General features: G+C 43.9%; 1 protein-coding gene and 1 long non-coding RNA gene across 3 annotated transcripts in view; one reads left to right on the top strand and one right to left on the bottom strand.

Moving 5' to 3' along the window:
• map1aa (microtubule-associated protein 1Aa) overlaps positions 1–27,934 on the bottom strand; it is a 59,821-nt gene that overhangs the window by 5,020 nt on the left and 26,867 nt on the right. For both annotated transcript variants that reach the window (XM_085277183.1, XM_085277190.1), the window contains 3 exons: positions 8,728–8,810; positions 7,073–7,213; positions 51–6,954 (listed from right to left, as the gene is read on the bottom strand). In XM_085277183.1, coding sequence (XP_085133309.1) covers positions 51–6,954; positions 7,073–7,213; positions 8,728–8,810 — 7,128 coding nt within the window. The remainder of the gene's footprint in view (positions 1–50; positions 6,955–7,072; positions 7,214–8,727; positions 8,811–27,934) is intronic.
• Positions 25,018–27,934, top strand: part of LOC146583769 (uncharacterized) — a 30,045-nt gene continuing 27,128 nt past the window's right edge. Inside the window, exon 1 of the long non-coding RNA XR_014892755.1 lies at positions 25,018–25,292. This is a non-coding gene — a long non-coding RNA (uncharacterized LOC146583769). The remainder of the gene's footprint in view (positions 25,293–27,934) is intronic.

The raw sequence follows: 27,934 nt of genomic DNA, 5'->3' as shown, positions 1-27,934 counted from the left end.
TGTGTTGTGTAAAGAGTTAGGATGTTATGTTTTCAATGACATTTGCTCACCTGAACTGCTTTTGACACCATTAGTCAGCCCTTTGCCAGGGTTGTAGCTTGACCTGGACAGGTCGTCATCTTTGGAGCCCTGTCCATCTGAAAGACGAGACATCCGCGAACTCTTGTCGGCCTCCTTCTTTTTCAGCGAAGCACTACGAGGAGACTGCGTCTGTTTGACAGGCATAGGAGACCGCTTGCGCCTAGCTGGTGATCCTGATTTGGTTTTGCCTGCAGTCTTCTTTAAGCTCTTAGTTTTTGGCTCTTTCTTCAGGGAGCCGTTGTCTAAAGAGTCGGGATCCACCATGCAAACGTCTGGCCGTGGGGGGTGTGGGGAAGGATCCATGAGGGGAGCAGGAGAAGGATCGTGGCTCCTCCTGGAGTTAAAGTGGTGGCTGCCTCCTCCTAGGGCAGCTTTATCAACTGGCATGTAGTCAGCATCCTCATCTGAGTCCATGTTGCCTTCAACAGTAGCTGAAGGGTATTCTTCACTGCCCGGGGGTGCATCCGAATCTGACTGGGAGGCCAGAGATTCGCTGACCGAGGTGGGTGGAGTGTCCTCCGTGGCCAAGCCTAATCCTGCTGACATCCCACCAGTTTGGTGCAGAGAACTGCTGTCCCTGCTGTGGGATTGGTGTTGATGGGCGTGTTTGTGAGCCCTTCTCTTGACTGAGAGGTCGTGCTCGTCACCCTCTTGCGACTGATCACTTCTGCGGCCTTGCTCCTCATCGTCCTCGTCACTGGAGAGTTGCCGCATGCAAGGGTTGATGAAGGAAGGTGAGAGGTCTTCTTTGCGTTGCCTGTACTCAGAAGACGAATATCCGGGAGAGGAGCGGCTCGTATAGGAGGAGGTGGCTCCTATGGGTGCATCCCGATCGCTGTCGTCATCGTCGTCCTCGTCATCCTGCCCTCCCCGGCTGCACTCCTCCCCGTAGAACGGTGAACGGAACGGCTGATCAGTTGAGGAGAGTGAGAGCGGGCGGGCAGGATGCTCTGGCTCCATCTCGCACTCTTCTTCAAACTCATCATCGTGACGGTAATGAGGGGGAGAGTCTCCTGGCACCATTCCCATCTGGGATTTTGGCATTTCCCACTCATAGGAGCTCCTTACATAACCTGCTGCTCCCTCGTGTGACACCAGCTTGGCTGAGCCTAAAGCTGCACCAGTTACTGCTGCTGCAGGTGGGAGCATGGAACTCGTGCTGACCTCCGTGGGCCCGTTCACTGTGTCAGGCTTGCTGGTCTGAAGCGTTGAGGGAGTGTAGGAGCCAAGAACATCTGGAAGCGCATCTCCTGGCTTTTCAGCGATGGGTGGAGCAACAGGCTTGTCAGAAAATAAAAGGCTACTAGCCAGGCCACTAGAAGGAGACCTCCGAGTCATCTCACGCATATACGCTTCCTCGTCCTCTTCTTCGCTGCTTTCGGTCTCCTCAAAGTAATGTTTGCCTTCTATGTCTGGCCGAGGCGAGGACGTGACGCCAAACAGAGCAGCACTAGCTGCCTCCTTGTCCTTGGAGAGCTCTGAAAGTTGAGAGAATGGTGACGCTGCTGTGGCCCCAAATCCAACAGCTGTGTCCAGCTGGGACCCTTCAGACCACTCAGGCTTAGAAAAACACTCAGGTTGAGAGACTTTATCTGTTAGTCCACCTAATGAAGTCATGTGCTCCTTCTTGTCATCAGTAAAGGTACTGGACGAGAGGGAGGGGAATGATTTAACCTCTTCAAAAGGACTGAGAGGTGAGAAGCGGGCCAAACTGGAGGTAGTCTCAGCTGCACTCGTAGCCGTAATTTGTTTCTCAGTCACTTCTAAATAGTCATCTTTTGCGACAGCGGAGCTGGAGAATGGAGAATCCGTAATGGGCGAGTGTTCATCTTTGAAGGAGGAGTACTCAAAGAGAGGCTCGGCTGAGGCAGGTGTCTCCAGCTCCTCTCCGAACTGACGGCTGGTGGACAGAGACCCCGAGGTGGAGGAGGAGTAGCTGTAGGCCGAAGAGGAGGAGAACCCAGGGGCAGCGGTGGTTGTGGTGTACTGGAAGCTTGTGTCCAATGATCTCTTACTCAGAAGATCTGGTGTCTTTTGTTTCTCAAAATCAGAATCAGCTCTGTCGTTCTGGTAATAGTTGCCGTCTGTTGATTTCAAGGTGAAGTTCTCTCTTGCTTTGTCTGAGCTTTGACTGGGCACAAACGTCTCCTTCTCGTCACTTCCGCTGCTGTATTCAAATCCTGATGAGTAGCTAGAGAAACCTGCAGCCCCTAAATCCAGTGGTTTTCCGGTTAGCGATGACGAGTCGGCCTTGGTTTTATCTTCGACAGTTGTGAGGGAGCTCGAACTGCTTCCTGTAATAACTGGCTTCCCCTGACCGCTGTTACCATATCCAGCCATGGAAACCATGAACTCAGGCTTGTCTTGGCCAAGCGTTTCACTGACCGGACTTTTCACTTCCTTTTCAGATTTCTCTTTGGCACCTTTCTCAATATCAGAATCAACAGCACCTTCATCCTCTTCCTCCTCCTCTTCGTCATCTTCCTCTTCTTCGTCGTCATCAACAATATCATCATCATAGTCCTCCTCGTCTCTCGCCGTTAGCTTTCGCATATCAATCTCCAAGCACGCACCTTTCTCGTTGTAGGCCGAGGCAGCTAGCTTGTCTACACCCGACGCTGAGGCCTCTGTGCTGTCAGTCGGGACTCTGACGTCCTTTTCTGATGACAAAGAAGTGGTCCATGCCTCAGGTCTGTCAGCCATTGAAGGGAATCGACTACTTTCACTGTGTTTAGATGTCTCCTTTTCTTTCACCTCTTTTTCGAATTGAGCTGTAGCTGGAGTGCTCTTGGAGTCTAGCCACGATAAGGACTCCTTTCCATAAGAAACAGCAAATCCCTCGTTTTCTGACATCTTATCCCTGACTGTGAAGGGAGGCTCATGTTTTAGCAGATCTGCGCTGTCCTTTGCTACGTCTTTCTCCACCTTAAGGACCTCTAAGGACTCCTGACGAAATGAGTCAGAGTCAATTGAGCTTGTCTTGCTGTCGTAAATGTCACTATAAGAGAACGTTTTGCCGTGCACATAGGGAGTGTCCTGTCTTACATATGAGGCCTTTACTTTACCCTCCTTCTCGGGAAACTCGTACAGGTTGAACTGAACACTTTTTTCAGGCTCTTTAATAGTGATATCTGCTTTTTCTGCGCTGTCTTTTGTAATGTCAGCTTCGGCGCGATCACTCAAAACAGGCTGAGACCCTACCCTAACTGGAAAGTCGTCATCTTTTTCATCTTTGTTCGAATACGTCACGTGAGGTTTGGGTTTCTCCTCTGTGGCAAAGGCCACATTTGTTTTGCCTGAGCTCACAACTTCCTTTTGAGTTCCTGCAGATTTTGCATCAAAACTAAAGTCATCATCTAAGAAGCAACCCTCTTTGGCCTCCATAAGCTTTGCCTTGACGGTAGGCTGTAGATCCTTTTTGGCATAATAATCGTCATCCTCCTCCTCCTCAGATTCTTCAGATGCTTCAAACATGGTCTTGTCACCTGACACACCAATGAAGGAGGTATTGTCTGAGATGGTGACTGATTTCTCTGTTTTCTGGATGTCAGCTTTCGTGCTGGTCACTGCCTCGTCTCTGTCTTCTGTCCTAAAGGGCTTCTCCTCCGTTGGAGAGTAGCCGCTGCTGGTAGGCACAGACTGTGTGGGTGATGCAAGTTTCATGGTGCTATCGTCCGGACTTAGGCATCTTTCCTCACTCTCCTGCCTGGAGTGGGACTCTAGCCCTGGGGAGAATGATGAAGGAGGGGGTGATACAGGCTTTATTTCAACACCAGTCTTAAATCCCTCTGCAATGAAGAGGTTTTCTTTGACAGACTGTGAGGGTGAGTACTGTGTAGTGGAGAAGGGAGGAGGAGAAAAAGTGGACGAGGGCGATTTCTCCTTCTCCTGGAGCATCATGGAGGCTGCATGTTCGTAGCCCTCTTGAAGTTTACCCAGAGGGATGTCAACGTTTGGGGTCTGGTCCTCATCCTCATCCTCGTCATCATCTTCTTCATCCTGGACTGATGGGACATTCACTTCACCCTCGATCTCAGGGATGTGGGGCTGATACTCATCAGAGGAAGGAGACTTAAAACACTTGTCATCCTCTAGAGAGGAGGTGGGTGAGATGGTTCCTGCTGAGTGGAGATAGTCCTTCCCTTGGGCAGCCTCTGCACGTGAGGGGATGCTGTTGATGGTATCCAGCAGGAGAGAGTTCCGCCCAGCCTCCTCGGTCTGGGGCGCTGTCACGGAGGCAACGGACTGGTCTTCAGCTACAGATGTGGCAAAGGATGACAGTTTGTCATATTCTGTGATGGATGTGGCTGAGGAGATGTGCTCCTCTTCAGCAAGAGGAGCAGCAATGATGGTGGGGTAAGGTGCAAGCTCAGGTTCGGGACCTCCCATAAAGGCTTTGGGTTTGACATCGGCAACGTCAGATATAGCGGAACTCTTCATCTCCTTTATACCGTGCATCAAATCAAAGGTGCCGGGAACGTCGGGAACAGAGATGTCATAAGAGCCCACATCATAGTGCAGCTGTGGAATCCTGTCCTCGGTATCCTCATGGATCTCCTCATCAGAGATGGTCTGTTCAGTCTCAGAGTATCCGGGTATGGTTTCATCTTGGATAAAAGAGAACTGCTCTGAGGCAGAGGCTGCTATTGCCTGTGCAGTTGGTAACGGTTTTTGCGATGGCTTGGTGTCCCACTCCTTTGCTTTTTCCTTTTTCACCTCCTCAGTTTTATACTTCAGGACCTCATCGTCTTCTGTCCCTTCAAGGTCAGCTTTCTCGATTACATCGCCCTCTTCCTCTGAGCTCTCGCTCTTCTTCGATCTATCTTTTACATCATCCTTTATGGAGTATTTATCATATTTTTCCATTTTCTCCTCTTCGTACTTTTTATTGGAACCATCATCGCCGTAGTTCTTCTTTTGAGTAGCCGCCACCACCTGTTCTTCCTGTTTGACTGGAGATTTGGGCAAAGCAGACTTTGTCTCAGTGGTTGAGGCTGTGACTTTTTCCTCAGGGAAAACTAAGGAAGAAACTTTAGCGTCAGAGTGCACTGTTAGCTCAGGCATGACATCGTTCTGGATCGGTTCTGTCTTGTGTTTGGACAGCTCCTCTTGTTTCAATGCCTCAAAGTCCTCAGTGAGGTCTTCGGGTGAGGACACAATGGATCTGTCAGCCAGAGCTGCTGCCTCAACCTCTTCAGGCACATTCTTTAAAACTGGTTTTTTCTCATTCACTTCCTCCTTCACTGCTTTATTTTTGTCGCTTTTAGGTTTAGCCTGAGTCTTGGCCTTGTGCAAAGTTTTCCTCACCTCAGGGGTTAATGGTTTCAGGTCTGGTTTTGTGATTTTTCTCAGTTCAGGTTTACTTGGATCTTTCTTTTTGTCCTCCTTGGCTTTGCTTTCTTTCTTCTCCTCCTTTCGTATGTTCTCGTCTTTCTTTACCTCGCGTTTCTCTTTCTTCATTTCTTTTTTCTCTTTGTCTTTTTTCTCATCCATCTTTGATGCTTTCTCTTGCTTGGCAGCTTTTTCCTTTGATATTTTCTTTTTTTCCATCTTGTTAACTCCAGGGGCTACTTCACTGTTTTTCTGTTGCTTGGTGGCTTTTAGACTTTCACTTTTGGGTTTCTTCTCTTCTTTCTTTTCAGCCTTATTTTCTTTGCCGGTATCGCTCTTTGACTCTTCCTCCGGTCCACTGGCTTCTTTCTTAGTTGTTTTCGAATGTGGTTTGGGCGAAGATTTCAGACTCTCTTTGCTATCAGTTCTTGATCTTATTTTGGTCTGTTTTATGATGGGAGGTGGTGCGCCAGATGATATGTCTTTTTGGGTAGCCACTGGGTATCGCAGAAAGTCCAGGTGCTTTAGTTTCTCTAGGCCTTCAAATATTTTATTCTGTGGTGCATTTCCTGGGAAAAGCACACGGACTATCTTTTCTGTTGGATGATGAGGAATCCACACGATGAGAGCTGTGACTGACGTTAAATAGGGGACCGATATTTCTCCTTCTTTTCCGTTCGGCATCATGATCCCTGTCTTGGCCTTGCTGTTTCCGGCCCATTTCTGCATTAGAAACTGCATCTCTTTGCTTTCTTTTACGGGGTTTAGAACATACATGTCTAACTTTCCCACACCTAGCTTGTGGAACAGTGTGATAGGTTCAATCGTGTTGCTTACTACCCTATGAAGAGGCTCTGGTGTGATGCCAAGCTTGTTGAGGTACTGCAGTGTCAGAGATGCTTCCTCAATGCTTCGCTTTACCTTAAGGGTGGACTCGGGCATCCGCAGCTTCTCCGGGACATTGAAAAACACAATCCCGAGCTCGGGGGAAATAAGGTTCTTCATCCAGTCACCGCTGCTGCTGGAGCCAGAGTCTTGGTTCCTCTCTTCCTCCTGCTCAGCAATCTTTCGCTGGAACAGCCCATTGATGCCAGGGAGGTTATCTGCGCCAATATGGGTAAGCAGGACAGAGTCGATCCTGTCCAGGTGCCGAACCAGCTTCCAGAAGCAGGACTTCCGCTCAGACCCACCGTCCACCAGGATGTTGAATCCATTGACAGCAAACAGAGCAGAGTCTCCCCTGCCTCCAGGGAAGATGTAGCAGCAGGGTTTGGACAGCTTCAGAAACCCACCGGAGGTTGGGGGCTCCAGAAGGTCAAAGGGTGATGGCACATCCACTGTCTCTGCAACATACTCTGTAAACTCTGTGACTCCGTCCATGTTGGGGAGGTGGGGTTCGGGGTTCAGGCGGTATTCCAGAAGATTTAGGAGTGACTGCTGCTCCTGGCTTTGGCCCAGGGAGGTCCAGCCCCCTTCTCCCTGACAGGAAACGGTAAGCTTCGACGGTTGCTCAGAAGAGGCCCTGGACAGGACTTCAATCACCTTCAATCAAACACAGGAAGAGGGAAACATGACCCAAAATCATTTTTATAGTTCCACGTTGATCTATACATGCATACACTGAAACAAAGTATTTAGAGTGAACGCACGTGCAGCTTACTTCAGGGTTGGAGATGATGTCGGAGAAATGTTGCCAGGTGAAGGCTCCACTTTGCAGTTGGATGTCACCACCTTGCTCAGAGCTCTGGCCGCTCAGGATCAGCAACTTATTTGCAGCAGAGTCGGTGATCAGTGAGCGAGTCTAGGCAGAGGATAGTAATACGACTGTAACAACAACTGATATATTTAGAATACTATATCATCAATAATCTACCAGAAATACAAACAAAATAGTCAAATGGCAGCACATAAGGATGATGAAAAATCTTTCAGTACCCAAACATGTGATGGACTGATTCAAAGCTGCAGACATCCAAACACTTATAGGATCATTTTATCCCACATGTACCTGCAATTCCAACTTTCTGTGTGTGAAAAGCAGCTAATCAGACACGGGGGGGGAAAGGAAAGCTAGCCTTAAAGGGACAGGACCTAAAACGGCACCTTTAGGATGAACTGAAAGGGTGTGTCACGGCCTAGCCTGTACCAGAAACACAATCTACTTGTGCACAAAAGGCTCCTTGTTTTCTTTTTCTTTCATAAGTAACGGATAGCCAGATGACTGCTGTGCTCCTGGACTACCAGGGCCAACTGCTGCTGATAAGCAAAGGAAAGAAAAATGCTTTACAGATGTTTGTTAAGCAATTCAGGCAGGACGATTACAAAGTAATTAAATGTTCTTTATTTTCTTAATAAATGGATATTTTTCTTTTTGTGAATAATTGATATAAAATATATTCAATATTATTCCTTTTTGTCTATGGAGCTAACAAGTCATCATACAAAGCTGCTTAAATGTAGAACAGAGTAGCCTACATGGAGCTGGAAATGAGTAAAATAGCTGCAGTTTGTCCTCTGTGTGATGAATGGAACGCTAAATATGTCCAATCAAAATAGCTGCTCTAACAAAATGAGTTTAAGAAAAAAAGGTCAGTCAGGCTGCAAAAACTCCTGCTCCTTTTTACAAATCTAAATATAGCAGTTTAAAAATGAGCGCCTGTCACTTAACACCCAAAATAGAATGTTTGAAAAAGTATTTTCTATTTCTGCGACAAACAGGACCCATTTTAGGCACATTTAAAGTCTCGATTTAGTCATAAGTAGCTGAGAAGCTGAGATTCCGGAGGCCTAAGGAAAATGATTAAAAGGAGAATAAACACACAAAACTGTGAGTTTCTTGGGCAGCTTGACGGACCAGCTGTTTCAGTCCTGTAGATGTAGACTTGGCAGTAGTTCCACATTGATCTACAGATGCAAGTTACTCGTGAAGGACTAATTAAATGTTTATAGTGACTAATTAAAGCTATGAGGTCGACCTGTGTAAACAAAACTAGTATGAAAGTTGTTATCTGCAGTCAAAGACAGATAACATGAACACACTGTCTGTGACTCACACTGTGGTCCTTCAGCTGACAAAGTGTACTGATGCTAATCAGAGAAGCCTGGGACAGGCATGGACCTCCAACTCTGGGATCCCTGGTGAACAGCAGGTATTGCTACGGTCTTCATAAGACAAACTGAGTTCAGATCACATTGAACACTTTGGCCCAGAACTCCTCAGTGTGACTTAAATGAAAAAACTTTTCCAAATAGGAACCAAACACTTTGATCATCGCCACGCACTCGTTTCCTGTATGCTCTCTGAATGTGACTCACCTCTGAAACAGCAGTTTCCTCTGATGGGTTCACCAACACAACTGTCTGGAGGACATCACTCTGATACTGGAGAATTCTCTGGCCTGCAGGAACAGATACATAAAAACTTAAAAGGTCTTCTGATGACCAGGCGGGAACAAGAAGCAAATTAAGCTGATTAAAGCCAAACAGATTAGAATTTCTGGTACAGTACAAATGCAGAGTCTCACATGTACCTCTGTCAAGTAAATATTAGGACTGTAGAGCATCCGTAACTCTGGATGATAAGCATGGCAATGCAAGTTAATATTTAAGAGCATTTCCATGTATTTATTGAGTTTTAAACTTTATACTGACACCATCATTAAACAAAACAAAACCAACATAACAGGACAAAACAAAATAGACAAAACAAAATAAAACAAACAACCCGGCTCAAGAATACAAATAAATAAATGGAAAATCCAGACACTTTGATTATGAGATACAATTAACAATACACATATGTAAAATAGCAGTGACATGCTTGCATTATACCAGGGCCTGTGAGAAAATAGCAGAAATATCCAAACCGGCATACGCCATAAATGGGTCCCATATTTTATTAAACTTTTTGTCCCTACTATGTAACTTGCATATTAAGAAATCTAGTGACATATATTCCAGTACCGTCCGGTGCCACTGACTCTTAGATGGGGCCGTATCCGTGATCCAGTTCAAAAGGACACATTTCCTTGCACAGAATGTAAACAGTGCGTAGAGCTGCTTTCCAAACTTCCCCCTGATTGTGTCGTTTGCCACTCAAAGTAGCATACACAATGGGTTGCATTCAGTGTCAGTGGTGAAGATCTTATCCAGTTCACACTTTATGACAAACCAAAATTGTTGTATTTTCCGGCAGGACCATAGACAGTGCGTGAGGTTGCCCACCTCTATTTTACATTTAGGGCTAGGGATGGGTACCGGTATCCGGTGCCATGATGGCACCGGTTCTGACATAAACGGTAGTAACCAGACCGAAAAGCAGCGCACATTTCAGTGCTTTATTTCGGTGCTTTTTTTTCCTGAGCTGTGATACACTTTAGATTCTAGCCAATCATTTTACATTTCCGAGGATAGTAGGCGGGGCCAGGTACGTACGTTCTTTTAGAGCAGAGCTACAGATTAAAAATGACCAAGGCAAAGCGGTCAAAAGTCTGGCTGTACTTCACAGCAAAATATGCAAACTCAGCAGCCTGCAACAAGTGCTTTAAGCTGATACTGTGATACTGTCAAAGGAGGTAACACCTCAAATCCGATGAAACACCTGGCGACGCATAGCGTTTTTTTAAAAGCCGAGAAATGTGCCGTATTTGATAGCTTGCTGCGAGACCTCACACCGAGCACATCTACTGTGGGTGGGTTGCCTGTTATCGGACCCGGAGTTAGCAACATCCCCCAAAAACACGAAGAGGAGAGTCCTGGCCCCTAGCCCTGCCAGTGTAGCAGAAATGATGACGGCAGCAGCAGCCGTTCTTCTCTGCGTGAGTAGCTTAATGTTGTTCGTGTAATTTACGTTGAGTAGGCTAACCACGTTATTACATTAATGCATGTAAGGTGAACTAGCAAACATCATCATAGCTACATGCGGCTGTCTTCTTGTTTGATGGCAGATACTCCCTTCACCCTGGCCAAAAAGGCTAAAATGACCAAAGAAAAAGTGGAAAACAGTTAAACATGAGAGGTTTTTGGACAAAGTTTGTTTTTTCCATTGTTTAAGCATTGCTTCCAGCCAAGAGTGATGCCATAAATCCCCTATAGCTGCAGAAAAGGCTAACATTGTTATCTTTTTACAAAAAAACCCAGCTGAACATGAGAGGTTTTTGGACCAATTTTGTGTTCTCCATTCTTTAAGCACCGGTTTAAGCACTGGCACCGTTTCAAAAGTACCGGTTTGGCACCGGTATCGGATAAAACCTAAACGATACCCATCCCTATTTAGGGCACAGCGGAGAAAGGTCTGAATTGTATTTATGGCGTTGAGAAGGTGAAATGCGAGCGCTGTGTAAAATTTTAATTTGGATTGCCTTTACTTTATTACAGACGCTCAGAGATTTAGCATTCTCCCAGACTTCGTCCCATACCTCGTCACTAATCTCTATATGTAATTCCTTTTCCCAAATAAGTTGTGTCCATGACCCCAAATTCTGTTAACAGGCCATAACAAATTTTTATAGAGGTTCTAAGATTTGGCTGAAATATCTGCTTTTCACAGTTAGAGACGGTTTGATTAGTAAGTATTGTTGTAGCCCTTTGGATGTGGTCCCTCACTTGTAAATAAGTCCTATGAATGTTGTATTTATCGATTAGCTGGTCAAAGGACATAAAAGTTAGACCCGTCCATTCAGTCAGAAAAGGTAGAAATACCATTCGCAGCCCAGTTCCAAAAGCCGGGGTCGGTGGTTCCAGGCAAAAAGAGAGGATAATCGGATAACGGAGTGAAAAGAGATGTTAGGTGAGACCTTCCTTCTAGTTTTTGAACCATTCGCCAAGCTCTAACAGTAGATAATGTAAGTAGGTTGCTACAGAACATCCTTAAGGTCTTGAGTTTTCCCACAAAAAGCAAATTTTTCAAAGGGAAGCTGGACATAGAGCTCTCAATATCCAACCAGACAGGAGAAGGCTGTTGTACCCAATCGGCAGCTATACGCATATGGGTGCTCAGCTGATACTTCCTTATATCTGGGAAATCAAAGCCCCCCTTTGAGGATGGAAGACATAACGTGGATATTTTAAGACAAGGTTTCCTCCCTGCCCAAACAAAGGAGCTAAACCAGCCATTTAGAGTTTGGATAGTTTTGTGTGGGAAGAGGGTCGGCACCATCTGTATTGGGTAAAGTAGCCTGGGTATAATGTTCATTTTCAGAAGAGCGATACGACCGAGCCAGGACTTTACCCCCCTATTGTAAAGTTACTTTTATACATCTGGTCGAAGGCGGGTGTGACCCTAATTCCCAGATACGTAAAGTCCTGTGGGGACCAAGTGAAGGGAAATGAAGACGGGGCCCGGTTTTTGTTTCAGACTGCCCAATGGCATTGCTTAATTTTATCGTTTTACATTAATTTTATAATTAATTTTATAGCCTGAGATTTCACTAAACTTATTAATAGTTTCAACCAGAGAGGGGATTGATGATTCCAGCCGAGTCAACACAACAAGTACATCATCAGCGTATCTTGTGCTGTCTTTGTCCTATGGATAGACCATGTATGTCTGCCTGAGCTCGTACTGCCTCTGCCAGTGGCTCTAAGGCAAAGAGCAAAGGGGAGCGGGGACAGCCTTGTCTGGTTCCCTTCAGTATCTGGAAGTTGGAGGACCGAAACCTGTTTGTGAGAACTGCAGAGCAGGAATTGTTATAAAGTAACTTAATCCAGTTTTATAAAGTTTCCACTGAAACCGAATTGGTGTAGTGTAAAAAGTCAGGTAAGACCATTCGACACAGTCAAATGCTTTCTCGGCATCAAGGGAAATCACCACACCAGGGCCCTATTTCAGGAAGCCAGTTTAGTGCAAACTCTGAGTAAGTATACCCTGAGTTAACGAAAACTCTGGGTTTTCGGTTTCACAAAGCGAGTTTAGATTAATTCCGAGTGAGTTACTATGACGACACACTCCGTGAAGCTAACCTGCCCCCTAGCAGGTTTACTTCAACTAACCCTGACTTTCTCCGCCTCTTTGTCGGAAACCTGACTGTAGGAAGTGTCAGACATGGCGTGCTCCTTCCTTGAAGAGCCAGTAGATGTTGAAGCCCAAATTCTCCACAGAGCTCTCCGCCGGGAGAGAGTGATTAGAGCGCATTTTATCATTTCCTGATGATTTCCTGTGTGAACGTTACCGTTTTTCAGCACAATCTATAATTTATTTTAATAACATCCTCAGGCCTAATATTGCTCATGTGACACATCGCGGACATTCTCTCAGTTCTGTACATATTATTTGTATTGCACTTCGGTTTTTTGCAAACGGGAGCTTTCTGTATAATATTGGTGACGCTGAGCACGTTTCCAAGGCTACCGTCTGTCGGGCAGTCAGGAATGTTACAGTTGCACTGAAACGTCTCCTGCACTCGTTTGTGGTGTTCCCCGGTCATAGACCCACAAGATTTATCAAAGAGGGATTCCACAAAATTGCAGGTATCAGGATGAACGAAACTTAATTCATGATGTGGTGATATTTGAACTACTACTTAAATTTTACATTTATTCTCACGGTTCCCAGGCGTGATTGGCTGTATAGATGGCACTCACATTCCAATCATTGCTCCTTCAGTAAATGAAGGAGACTATGTGAACAGGAAGTCTTTCCACAGCATTAATGTACAGGTACATAGTTCCCTGTAGCATTTCAAAGTAACAAATTATTTCATTATAGTAATGGATGCTAGTTTGTGTTCTCTGCACTGTGAAGATCATATGTGATGCTACCAACATTATCACAAATGTGGAAGCCAACTGCTCAGCCTCTGTGAGTGGTGGTGGTGGAGGACCCCCACCTGTTTTTCGGGCCTCCGCTTTTTTTCTGTTGGCTATAACGGGTCGCATTTGAGCATACAGAGTAAGCAAATATGTACTTGTAATGTGCTCAGATAATTTCAATAAGTGCTTACAGAGGGGAAATTAATGTAGCCTCTAACTGCAATTGATTTACATCGGACAAACAGACCAAGCACTATGGCTCATAATACAATTACACCTTACCTGTTTGGACTACATTTTTATATTTCATTTTTAATTGCTGCCAGGAACGTTTGGGGCCTGTTGGGTTGCACCTGCGCTCACATCACATCACAAAATAAAATGTATGAAATAAAAAATGAAATAAAATATAATAAAATAACGTGTTAAATGGGTGGAAATCCCTAGATCAGTGTTTAAATTAACACTCACGCATTGACTCTGTCGGCTATGTTTTGCCATGCATGCTCCCTTTCTTTTGCAGCTGAGGCTGCGTTACTTTTTTTCTGCAAAATTTGCATGTTATCGCTAGCTTCTATCTAAATACAATATAGCATGTCCTGACTGCGGGGTTTTGGAAAAAAATTTAAACGTACAGCTCTGTTATCACTTCCAACATAAATGAAGACAGAAAACTAAACAGCAGTGATGTTTGTAGGGTTACTGAACTTTGGCTAGCTGGTATATAATGATGTGCTACGTGACCGCTAGCGACACAGCTATGTTAGCATAATATAAACAAGCTAACTTTTTTCCCACTCGATAAAAGTTAACGTGAGTGTTCTCGGTGGTCAGGAACAAATGTAATCGCATGGCAGGATGCTGTAAAAGGACCAAACTTCAGCCAGGAGAACAACTGAGATAATCCATCCATAATACGAGGTTAGTCATTCATATACTGCTGCATGGGCTGGGCTGTAGTTACATCCTAAGGTTTTAAAAACTGAGCTTAAATAAATGATTAGCGGTAATAAAAGCCGAGGGAGGTCAACAGTGATCACTGACTGTTTTAGGAGCTTTTTGAGATTAAATAGAAGAAAATACATAACATTAAACATGTTAACAACACAAAAGCCATATTAAACACAGACTACTTTAGGCTCGGAAGTAGGATTCGTCACGTCATCACTTAACGACCGGATGAATGAAAACTGCCGCATGGTCTATGACTATGTTACCAATCAAGCTAGATCTGATGGTAAAATAAGGTTTGGGACGAAGAAGTAGTAATTCTTGTATAACAAGTATGTACTTTAGAGAAAAGGGTAAATTCCTTATTTGCTGAATGCTGTGCTCTCCACACCTCAACATAATCCAGTTCCCTACATAAGGTAACGAGGGTCTTGGCTTGAGGTGAGAGAGACAGTTTACCCTGAGGAGATTTATCCAAAATTGGGTTTAAATGACAGTTAAAGTCCCCTCCAATGAATGAGTCTCTAACATTTAAGTCCACAAATTTTGTGAAGGCTGTAATCAAAAAGTCTCCTGGGTGACCAGGGGGACAGTAAATATTCATAATGGCAATTTCTTCTCCGTATAAAACACATTTCACTATCGGTATCCCTTATACCAGGGGTCGGCAACTTTTCTGATGATGAGTGCCATCTAAAATTTCCTCAGAAGTCAATGTGCCATATGACTGCAGTAGCAATAAATTTAATAACACACTATATTAACAGTTACACACTATATAGAACAACTTTATAGATTATATTTGTTTGCAGATGTTGGCAGCTATCAGCGAATAATTATCAGCTATTTTGAAACAAAAAAATAAAAAGACAAATGCTATCTATGGTCTCCTCAAAACAATGATAAGAAAAATAAACTGAGCCAATATGGCATGTTTGTTAATACAGAGATACACATGTTAATGTGATCTCTGGTCTCCCACTCAGAGACACAGGTCTCCGAGTGTCCAGCATTCAGACGGCTACCTGAGGACTCATGTGAGAGAAAATCTGCTCACACAGATATGTAGAGCCAAAAACTGTCAATAAGGCCTCTGCAATGTTCTGAAGACAGTTAAACTTGTCAGGTAGTGATGTCCAGCAGGTGAACATGCAGCTCCATGAACACGCACAGCTGTGGATTCCAGCTGCTTTCGCAAACTTTGACCCCCACAGAGTCGAGCTTTTCAGTTCAATCAGCTGCATTTTGATGTTGCATTAACTGGCATTAACTCAGCCAGTTAATGCGAGACAAATCCAGCTGCTCATTAAAGCTTTCTGGTTCAATGAGAAAAGAAAACATTGGTCCATACACCTGAAAGTCCCGAAAACACATTGTGAATTCTGTCTCTAGTCTACAGATGTATCCGTGTATTTCCACGGTGCTGATGCTGCGCTGAGCCGACAGCTGCTGAAGCATTTGAAGTGTTGGAATGTGGAAATTTCAGCATTGCTTGAAAAAACTGCCAGCAAGCAACGTCCCTCTCACCAGTAAGCTAAGTTTTTTAGCCAATTACAAGTTGAATCTGGTAGTTGGGGTTGTTAGCTAAGATACCGTCATTAAGAAGAGGCACAACTAATGTGTCTATGCGAGCTAATTTGCGATGTGCAACGCTGGCCCAGCCATTTATTTTTTGAGTAATCCTGGAAAATCATCACTGTGGCATTCCCGTGCTTCAAGGGCTGGTTGTCCCTGCTCATCGCCCATGCTGCGTTCATAATCCGCTGTTTGTCTTGATAGTTGTGCAGTCTCACCAGTGCAGGACATGCTCTCTGTCCAGAGGACGGGGCTTGCGCTGCTGTGTGCTGCGCTGCTGTGCGCTGCGCTCTTTCCACTTTAACTCGACCTGCTTTTGTTTTGATATTGAGAAGCTCAGGCAGCCAGCACTCAAAAAAAAAAACTAATAGGGTAGCTAACTTCTGCGCCCTCCGGGAGACCAATAATACGAATATTTTTCCTCCTCCCTCTATTTTCCAAATCATCAGCGTGCTCCGCTAGCTCCTTTACCCGTTTCTCCAGTGACTGGAGCTTATCCAGCGCCGGGTTGGTGGCATCCTCCAAAACTGAGATCCGGGCCTCCGCTTCCTTTATCCGTGTCTCGTGGTCCTCCAGCTGCTTTCCTTGTGCTTGTAAAAGCAGAGACCGTCCAAGTTTATCTTCAATAACTTTAGTGAGGTTCACAGTTACTTCCCGGATCACCTCGCGGACCGCTGGTTCGGATCTAATATCCAACAGCGCGTCGGCTCCCATGCTAGTCCTCTCATTAGCTTCTCTGCTCTGTAGGTTGGGGCCCTCCGTGGTGTCAGACACTACAGCTTTCCTTTGCGGCATGTTGTCGGACTGTTTCAAAAGGTAGTTGCTGATGCACATCCCAGACTTACAAATAGTTAATATCCGTGTTGTAGCTTTAATTGTGGGTTATCAGTGTAAAATCAGCGAACTGGCGTGCTAGCACTCTCTGGTACAACTTTACCCATACGGAAAAGAAATAGTAAAAACTTATATGTGATTACTCATGAAAGTGGCCACTTTCATGAGTAAATCATATAAGGCTTACATGATTTACTCATGAAAGTGGCCACTTTCGCATTACTTTCATACATTGTTTTAGTAAGTATCCAAAACATACAAGTTTCATTATATAATTTTTCAAGGGATCTTATATCTGTTTTCACACTTACATGCTTTTCATACAAGTTTCACACAAGACAGATTCAAACTTTATAAGATTTATATATATCTTTTCCATATGGGTACTTCAAGCCGCCATCTTCAAGGAATTTAAGAGCATTTCAATGACAATGAGGTTCAAAGTGCTTTACATAAACTATACAAGTCACATCAGAGCTTTTTTAAGCGTTCTGCTTCCAGAGCTCAGATTCATTTTCTCCACTGACATTCCAGACAATCCTCCAACAAGGATAACCAGCTATGAGGTGAATCGTCACCATGAACAGATTTGTTGTGTAAAGAAGAGCCGAGTTATAGGGGGTGTCCAAATTCACGGGCTGCATCCTCCTGACCAATTGCGTCACAGCGACATGACGAAGGCTGTTCATATCCTATCATATCATCGTTGTATTTTTACTCAGTTGTATATAGTATTTGTATTTGTATTCTATTTTTATCTTATTGTATATTTATTTTATTCTACTGTATATAGTATTTTATTTTATTCTATTCTGTACAGTTGTGTACTGTATTTATTCTTATTGTATTCTAATTTTTGCCTCATAACTTTTGCACTGTCCACTTCCTGCTGTGACAAAACAAATTTCCCACGTGTGGGACTAATAAAGGTTATCTTATCTTATCTTATCCAAGAATTCATAGCGTGGCCCAGCCGATTTCCAGTTTCCAACAATGGCGGCCGCTACTCAGTTTTAATATTACTCTTATTACTCTTTCTGGGTCACAAAATAAACTTTTCAGGCGAGAATGTAGCTGTGTAAACTTCAAATATCTGTTTGGTTTATCAAGATATCACATATTTGCAAAAGTGCTCCAACGTCCGTTACCCACCAGCTCGATAGCTAGCCGGGAGCTCGAGGGTCATTCGAGCTGCCGAGAACAGCAAACTCCCAGCACATCATTTTCAGATCACCGCGGACTTTCACTACTCAGGTTAAATGTAATAAGTCACTTAGATAACCTAAAAATGTTATTGTTTCAGCTGTTTTCAGCTTTTTTCAGTGTTTTATTTGTTCGGTTTGGCTCAGATTAAAGTTATTAGATTAGATTAATAAAGTTTTATTTTATCTAATCCCCTGGGTGGTTTTCATACAGCTGAATAAACGTTAAACAGAAAACTGATTAAACAGAAGTGTGAGATGGTCGAGAATTTACGCCAGCGGTGATTCTAATCTGAAGGCTAGACCATCCAATTTCACAGCCGTTTACGTCCGGCCTACCCGACCTTCTGAGGACCCGGCCCACGTAGACTTGTGGTTTCTGAAGCTTCACGCTCTGCATGTAACCTCACAGTCATGGGTTTAAACACATCTGTGGTTACAGCAGCCTCCACCATGCAGTCACAGATATTGCTGTTTCAGTTTTTGTCAGTAGACTAGTTCTTTTCCATGAAACTGCTAATAATTTTTTTTTTTTTATTAAACCAAGGACATGAGGGTAGAAAGTCATAGCCCAAAGAAACGCTGGACAGTTAGATCATTATACTGTAGCTCATAATCAAAGTCTCTGTGGAGAATATGGGTGGGATTTTTACTTCTGAAATCTCACTATCGACATCAGAGCATTTACACACATATCAAAAAGAATATTTAAACACAAAACAAGTAAAAAGAGTGAAAGTTAGAGAACAGTTTGTAGTTCTGTAAATGAAGTCAGTGTACAGCTGAGAGTAGCAGAAGGCTTTTTTCAGAGTTTGTTCCAAAACCCAGATATGCTAACATGCTGTCATGCTAGGACATGTTATCGTGTTAGCAAGTTAGCATTTTCTAACACAGCTACATGTATATCAGCTGAGACTGCTGGAAATGTAATTGGTTGGGAACATACAGGCTCATACATCAAAGCACTGCATGAATATAGAGTCAATATCAACCTTCTTTACTAATATCTGCAAATAAAATGGCATTCGGTGATATGAGTGGGTACTGTTTATCTGTTGTGTCCCATCAACAGGCTAAAGGTTTGAAGATGAAGAGATGAAATAATAATAATAATAATAATAATGGATTGCATTTATATAGCGCTTTTCGAGACCCTCAAAGCGCTTTACAATTCCACTATTCATTCACTCTCACATTCACACACTGGTGGAGGCAGCTACAGTTGTAGCCACAGCTGCCCTGGGGCAGACTGACAGAAGCGAGGCTGCCATATCGCGCCATCGGCCCCTCTGGCCAACACCAGTAGGTGAAGTGTCTTGCCCAAGGACACAACGACCAGGACAGACAGAGCTCGATCGAACCGGCAACCTTCCGGTTACAAGATAAGCTTCCCAACCCCCTGAACCACAGTCGCCCCCTGAACTATGGTCGGGGTGACGACCGAACTGAAACACTTATTATTACATTACATCTGCATCAAACACTGCGACAAAACTGAGTGAAATGTGTCAGAATGGAGCAAAGTGCTGGTGATAATATAATGTCCTGCTTTCAACATTTGCAGCAACAATCCTTAACATCCTCAGCTCCGCCCTCTGTTTTCCACACTGGGTTTTTTCTTCACTGCCACTAACTAAAGCCCTGATGACAGAGGGGTGGGGGTTCAATCCTACATCTTTCTCATGTACAATCACAACAATATTGCCAAAAAAAAAATCCACAGCCACAAGTCTTACTGTTGCTATGGGCACGCTTCACTGGCTCCTGCTGCTGAGTTACACTGACCCAGTCTTGGCTGAGGGAGACGCATTGCAGCATTTCTGTGAGAGGGAGGGGAGGCTCGCATTGCACGCTAGCATGCAAGCAGCATTACACAGTATAGGAGGTAAAAGCCAGTGACAGAGCATCAGCAGTATAATAACCATGTAGGCGGTTCGGCCACGAGAATCTATATTTAGCACAAAAGATGCTCCTCAACCTTGAAAACGTGAAGGAGCTGACACTGGCTATTAATGGGTCCTTTCCCTGCTGGAAAGGGAAGGTTAGTGAGGGTGGGGGGCAGCACTCGAGGAGAAAATGACATGCCTTAATGTTATAAGGATGCACGGAGGGTCAGAGATAATCCATCGACATGTTCAAGTCGTAGTCAGGAGCAAACTAACAGCTAGTGTCATGTCTGCTCAGTAAACACATGTGCTCCAGCTTTTCACATAATGTCACACCTGTGAACAATCTGCATTTGCTCAGCTGCTGATCAAGCAAGCAGAGTGTAAAAGCACCAAAGCAGGAGCATCATGAGCATCGCATTTTCGCCAACTGGTGCTGAAAGAACAATGAAAGATCATATTTCTATTCTTGTTTTATATAATTTTCAGTATGAATAAAGGAGAATGTAGGCTCTTTGATTTCCAAGAGATCCACAACCGTGCACGTATTTTATTGACATGAAATCTACCAAAATAGATCTATAAACATTTGAACTGCAACACTTTCTGAATTTCAAGTCTTTAATTGAACTCACCACAGGCATTCGAACAGTTTAATAATCCTGGCTGAATCACTGTGAGCCTCTTAGAGCTTTGTTTGCTCACATTCAGCATGCAGCTGTGAAGGAAACTGTTTTTCAGTCTTTTATTTAATTAACACTGCTGAACATCTGTGTATGTTCTCAGTCATCCAGGTCATCTGTTTCTTTCCAAGCTCCTGAGACTGCTGAACATCTCTAACTGACTGAATTACACAGCTGAGAAGTCTGTCACCTGTTTATCCCAAATTTGGGGGAACAGTTGGAACCTCGCAGTGAATTGGTAGCCTGGTGTACCTCCACACTGTGCCAAGGCAAACTTGTTATGCATTTCCTTTTTTTCTTTCAGTGTAATGGCTGCAATGCATCAAGGTACAGGTGGGACAGGCCAATATCAACCTTCATCTTATACTCTGCTCTCGACCTGGGTCCTGCACAGAATCCTGCGGTGGGTCGGTGCCCTCAAGGAGCTTGCTAAATAAATCTGAATGGATTAAGTGCTATTATCTAACTGAGGGTTGTGGGGGGGCTGGAAATGATCCCAGCTGGGATAGAGGTGAGTATATGTCTTTGTTCTGTGGAGGAAGCCAGAGTGTACGGACAAAACAAGCAAACATATACGTCCCGGCCAGATGGCGGATTCAAACCCACGACCTTTCTGATGTGAGCTAACAGTGCCACTTCGCTTCTTATGTGTTTTTCTATTTCACATCTCTAACATCAGAATCAGAATACTTTATTGATCCCTAGGAGAAATTCTCTTTTGTTACAGTGCTAAACAAGCATTAACAAAGACAGACAATACACTAACTAAGAATAGCACAATATATACAGGCATATATATACATAAAGTCACTTATTAATAAATGTCTGAAAAAGGAAGAACGTGCAAAAAGGGTGTAGCTGTTGCAGTAAACAGTGTGTTAAGTGGATGCGTTGTACAGGGAGCCACAGGCAGGAATGATTTCCTGTGTCGTTCAGTGGTGCTTTTCGGTAATCTCAGTCTCTCACTGAGCGCGCTCCTGTGACTGACCAGCATGTCATGGAGTGGGTGGGAGGTGTTATCCAACATTGTCTTTATCTTGGACAACATCCGCCTCTCCGACACCACCTTGAGGGAGTCCAGCTCCGTCCCCACAACATTACTGGCCTTACGGATCAGTTTATCGAGTCTGTTGGCATCTGCGACCCTCAGCCTGCTCCCCCAGCATGCAACAGCATAGAGGATTGCACTGGCCACTACAGACTCGTAGAAAATCCTCAGCATTTTCTGGCAGATGTTGAAGGACCTCAGTCGCCTCAAAAAATAGAGACGACTCTGGCCCTTTCTGTAAAGTGCTGTGGTGTTTGTAGCCCGGTCCAGTTTATTGTCCATGTGTACTCCAAGGTATTTATAGTCCTCCACAATGTCAACACTGACCCCCTGGATTGAAACAGGGGTCAAGTGTTTCCTGGTCTTCCTGAAGTCCATGATCAATTCCTTGGTCTTTGCCACGTTGAGCTGCAGATGATTCTGTTCACACCACGTGACAAAGGAGTCGACCACAGCCCCGTACTCTGTCTCATCAACCCTGCTGATGCATCCAACCACCGCAGAGTCATCAGAAAACTTCTGAAGATGGAGGTCTCTGTGCAGTGGCTGAAGTCTGTGGTGTAGAGGGTGAAGAGGAAGGGGGAGAGGACAGTCCCCTGTGGTGCCCCTATGTTGCTGATTACCTTGTCAGAAACACACTGTGGGAGACGTACATATTGTGGTCTTCCTGTCAGGTAATCAACAATCCAGGACACCAGAGAAGCATCCACCTGCATCGCTGCTAACTTATCACCCAGGAGGGTCGGCCTGATGGTATTGAAAGCACTAGAAAAGTCAAAAAACATGACCCTCACAGGTCCAGATGGGTGTAGACACGATTGAGCAGGTAGATGATGGCGTCCTCAGTTCCGAGACGAGGCTGATAAGCGAACTGAAGGGGATCCAGATGTGGTCTTACTATGGGTCGCAGCTGGTCCAGGATGAGCCTTTCCAGGGTCTTCATGATGTGGGAGGTCAGTGCCACGGGCCTGTAATCCTGGGGGCCACTGGAACGTGGCGTCTTTGGTACAGGGACGAGGCATGATGTCTTCCACATCACCGGGACCCTCTGCAGACTCAGACTCAGCATAAACAGTTTATGAAAGACTCCACACAGCTGGGGGGCACAGGCCTTGGGGACGAGGGGACTCACTCCGTCTGGTCCAGCAGACTTGCCTGAGTGAAGTCTCCTCATTTGCATCTGAACCTAGTCTTGACCAAAAGTGAAATCTCACAGGAGGCAACAGCGCCATGTGAAGAAGAGGCTGGCACAGTGGTGTGGCTCTGGATTCCAGGCTGACCACAGGTGAGGTTGTGGGGGTGTGAGCAGACACTGTGGTGTCGAATCTATTGAAAAACAGATTCAACTCGTTAGCTCTGTTCTCACCTCCCTCAGCTGCCCTGCTGTTGGTTGGCCTGAATCCAGTGATGGTCTTCATGCCCCTCCACACCTCTCTCATGCTGTTCTACTGGAGTTTCCACTCCAGCTTCCTGCTGTAATTATCCTTAGCCTCTCTGATCTTGTCCTTTAGTAACACCTGGACCTTCCTCACCTGGACCTTCCTCACCTCCTCTTTATTGCCCCCTCTGAAAGCCCTCTTCTTGTCGTTGAGGAGGGCTTTGATGTCCTTAGTCACCCACGGCTTGTTATTTGGGTAACAATGAACAGTCTGAGCTGGAACAATGGAGTCGGTGCAGAAAGTTATGTAGTCTGTGATACACTCAGTAAGCCTATTGATGTCCTCGGTGTGAGGCTCACAGAGTGTTTCCCAGTCGGTCACCTCGAAACAGCCCTGTAGTTCCGCTAAGGCCTCCTCTGACCACCTCCTAATGCTCCTCGTGGTCACAGGTTCCCTCATGTGGAGCTCAAAGGGAAATTGTGCTCAAACTTAGGTTTCTGTATATGTCACAACAGTCACAATGGGTTCATCAGCAAACACATCAGGACCACTGATGGTACAGTCGAGCCTAACATTAACCCCAGCTATCGTTATCTCTTCTGTTTATCTAACTATTATCACATTATAATCATCACAAAAATCCTCATTTTTTAACTTTGGCCATGTTTTAATTTGAATGACTCAACATTTTAAAAGTGTTTTCAACAGAAAAACACACCCCGGCTGCTCTGAGTTGAACCTTTCCTTATCTGCAAATAATGTTAATGCTTCTGTTAATTTTGATATCACTAGCCATATCTGATTCTGAGTTCTCATTCCTAATAGGAAAACAAGCACCAAGATACCATCAGAATAAACAACATTCTAGATTTTAGTTCCAAAGAATTATCAGTATGGCTGTTCTGCCATGTGTCGAGTGGGTTTTATACTTTCCACGTCCGTGACTCCGCTAGAATCTGCTCGGATGCCTCAAAGATGTATATCAGGAATGATTCGGCTGTCGGATCTCCAGCTATCATTGTCTGTGTCTGCAACAGGGTATAATCCAGGTTTTACAATAAAGTCAAATGTCCGGGAGTTTATGAAAAAGGTTTATGATGTCAAATGGAGTTAGAAGTTAGCAGTAAGCTAGCTAGCTAGTTGATGTATAAAAATGTTTCTACTGTATTTTTAAATTAAACAAAAATTTACAGCATAGCTTTGGACATAAGATAAAACAGAGACAAAAGTCCAGCTTGCTGACCTTCAATAATCACTTCATGGCTACCTACAGATCTTTGGTTAGCCTTAGCACAGGCTAAGTTAGCACGGGGAAGATGTGAGACGAGGGTTAAAATGAGTCCTTGATGGGTCATTATATGGCTTTACATGTGTTATCTTACTCTAATATTTCAATTTCTTTGATAATCTGAAACAGTTACAAAAAACTCAGTAACTCATGAAGGGGGCAAACACCTTTTAACACCACTGTATGCTAGTTTCAGATATCTTGGTTAGTCCAAACAACAAACTAGAAAAGCATTCAGAGCCCCATCCTCAACCAACACCAGTAACCTGCCTCGAAAAATTCCTTTAAAAATCTAGTAACCATCTGTGATATATGACTCTACCAGTCGTCTGTGTTTAAGCCTGTGTGCCTGTTCTCTCGCTCTCTCTATATGTGTGTGTGAAACAAACATCCTGTAGCCATTACCCATCATTCTTCCCTGCTGCCTCTGTGTGTGACGAAACACTTCCACTCCAGCCCACTAATATAAATGTTCTGCATGTCTGAGAAGCCTATTAACCGCTTCACACTCCTCACCCTTATTTGTACTTAATAACGTGTCTGAGGACAATCTCCTGTAAGGCCACTTCTGTGCCCACACATCACTCACACTGTTATCATGGAAACAAATGCAGCCCAAATGTAGTGTGGGCCTCTGTGGCTCATGCTTGTGATCTGGCTGAGCAGCATGCACTAATAAAGAAAGATTAACTGAAGCAGAGTAGGTGCTGCAGTAGAAATGTGACAGTCTATCAGCCTCGTTGGCTCTGGCTGTTTCTAATAACAACTGCATGATGACTGTTCACTGTGGCCTCTAATGGGATGGAGAAGAACAATATAGCTTCAGGATGTTGGCTGTATAGAATAATTTAATACTCTATATCAAATGGACCTCACCATGGTGTTGTGAAGGCCTTTTTATATTTTATATTTAGTCTTGTTGTGTTCTTGTGTTCTGTTACAGGTTTCAGTGTTTCCTTTTCTTCTCAAGCTTCTTTCTTTAGTCTTTTTTATCTTAAAGGTAAATTTAGCCATGCGTCTGGAGTTTATATTTCCTGTCTGATGGTTTTCCATCCTTTCCTGATTGTCAACTCACTATAATTGTTTCCAATTGTACCTCACTTGCTAATCAGACCTCTGTGCATACACCTCCTGTATGTTGCTTTGCTTCTTGCATGCTTATGCTGCTAACACGACAGTGGCTCTCTGCAAGCACCTTCACAGATAGCATGCTAACGCTAAGCTAGCCAAGAACCCAGAGTGAATGCCGACCCCAGCCCAGCAGCCAGACCCTGAACTTCAACAGGTAACAAACTAATGAGCAGTCAGGTTCCATTTCTACCTGTCTACATGTTTCTGAAGTAAAGCCACCATGGTGATTTCTTTTAACATCTCTTTGTTCTGGTTTTCATCGTTCCTTTGTGTTCTTAGCTTTGTGCTCATAACTAAATACTAAGAAAACAACTGTATGTGTTTCCTCATTGGGATAGGCTTTTGTGCTTGTGTTTATATTGGTTAACAGTAATTATGCGACAATGAATTTTAGGTTATTTTATGAAGAAACATGAAAGTAATGTAATGAGTAGTGTAATGAATTACTTTCTCCTGGGAGTAATTAAGTAAAGTAACGCATTAATTTTAAGAAAGACTGGAAATACCACCAACATGCACAAACATTTGGCCACACACCATGCAATTAATTTGCATGAATGTAATGTCTTTGATATGCAGCTTAGAGATGGCAGTGACTTTCAAAGCAAAACCAATGAGAACTGATAACAGAATCAAAATGGAATGGAAATGAAAAGTGATATTGATAATGGAATCAGAAAAGCTAAATTCTTATTGATTCCCATTCCTACTCAGGACAGCTGTCAGTCAGTCCTATTAAAAGGGAGTTTTTCCTTCCAACTGTTGCCAAAGTGCTTGCTCATAGGGGGTCATATGATTGTTGGGTTTTTCTCTATTTGTATTATTGTTGGGTCTACCTTACAATATAAAGTGCCTTGAGGCGACTGTTGCTGTGATTTGGCGCTGTATAAATGTAATTGAGTGTTTTTTACTCCCCAAGGTTGCTGCTTGGTAACAACTTGCTTGGTTTGGCTTTGATATTTTTTTCTCATGTCCTTTCCAAATAAGTTTTTGTGGGTATTTCTAGAAAACAGCATTTATGTTGATTTTTTTCTTTTAACTTGTTTCTTTTTCATGGGAAATTTTCTTTTTGATAATCCATCAGAACATCTTGAAGCGTCCTGCTTTCTAAAACGATCCATATTTAAGAACTGCTATGAAGCGTTTTATATTAGTGTGCAACCTCTATGTTGCAAAATCTTGTAGCAAGTTTTTTTTGCAAGAGAGTGCACAAGTAAAGCTTCCCCCTACACTTGAAAATTTGAGTGAGATGTCCGATAGTGAGTGGGTGCTCACAGCACTGAGGAATACATCCAAAGCAGCACCAGCCTACACGCTCCCGTCTCCATGATAGGAAGTGCTTTGCATCTGCTATCGTCCATGCAGGCAGCGGCACATTTACTGCCAAATCATCTCCAAGCCGAGGGCCACACTTTCATAAAATGCCACCTAAGTGATCTCGGCTGTGTGTTTACTTGTAAAAGTAGACCACGTCCCATATATGTCACTCTGTGTGCCTCCACATAGCATGATCCTACACCCTAACCACGGTGGTTAAAAATAAAACAGGATAACATTGCCAGTGGCAGTTCAGTTTTTCCGTTGCAAAGAAAGCACACAGACGTGATGACACATAGAACCTTGTTCTGCTGGACTTCCAGTAAGACTTTAAATTCTCCATTAAAGTGCAGCTTTCTGATTTTTGCTCTGAAGCTCTTATAAACAAACCAATTAAAAGCTGCTTATAGTATCTGGCAGGTTTTCAGCTGTCAGCAGCTTATGTTTATAGGCTACCATACAAGCTTATTCTTTTCAGTAGCAGCATGATAAATGATGCTGTCCCTCTGTAACAAAAGCAATAAGGTGCACTTGTTATGACTGGTCAGAGTAGTGAGAACTAAATAAGAACATAATGAGTTCAGTTACTGGTTTCATCATGTTGCAATTATTATCTCATACAAACTGCTTCCGATGAAAGCACTGTGTCATCTCAGAATATTTACACAGGAAAGCTCACAGAGTCTGTGTAATATAGGAAAGCAACAGACCAACATAGAGTACTGTTTTACTGAGGATGTAATGGATTACTGTACTAAAACCCAGTATTGGACTTGGAAGCGCCAAATATAAGAGCAATGTACAAATTTTGAGGAGTGACAGTTGTTTCTGATTTACTGGACAAAGGTTCAAACAGAGTAAAGACTGTTCTACAAAATAAAAGTATCCGCTGCTCCGAATGTAATACTGAAGCTCAACAACCTGTGACCACGTTCTGAGATGCCTACAGCGAGCTAGCAGTGAAAAGCTTCAGGAACTACAGTTGTGAGATGCTCGACCATCAGCCAGCGCTCGACTCTCAGTTAGAAACAAAGGTGCTCATTTATACAGCACAATTGTTTCTGCGAGTGCTCGATGGGCTGTTTTTCACATACTTTGCTAACTGAAGACATATGTCAAGTATTAATGCAGCTTACTAATTACTATTAATTATATTTGGTGACATTTTTGCTGTTTGTGCTAAGCTGTGACCTCCAGCTGGCACTGGGGTAGTTTGGCTTGAATGAGAATGATCACTTCAGAGTTTGAGGCCCTTCATGTTTCTCTCAAACTGCGTTTTACAGTCTCGCTCCAACTAAGCGAAACATAAGTGATATTTCTTCTTTCGGGGGATCACGAGTGACTGTGCGACCATCCATCACACTGTACAGATGCTGTACTCTCACATAAACTAAGAGAGGAGTGCACTGCTGTAACTACAGACAATTCAATTCTAAGTGAATCATGACTCCAAGCTCTAGGGGCCAAGAGTTATGTAAG

This window comes from Mchenga conophoros, linkage group LG1 (assembly GCF_057382185.1).
Source record: "Mchenga conophoros isolate Kocher_MC1m ecotype Shallow Benthic linkage group LG1, M_conophoros_male_GT1.1, whole genome shotgun sequence".
NCBI lineage: Eukaryota > Metazoa > Chordata > Actinopteri > Cichliformes > Cichlidae > Mchenga > Mchenga conophoros.
This window is presented reverse-complemented; position numbering and strand designations above follow the sequence as displayed.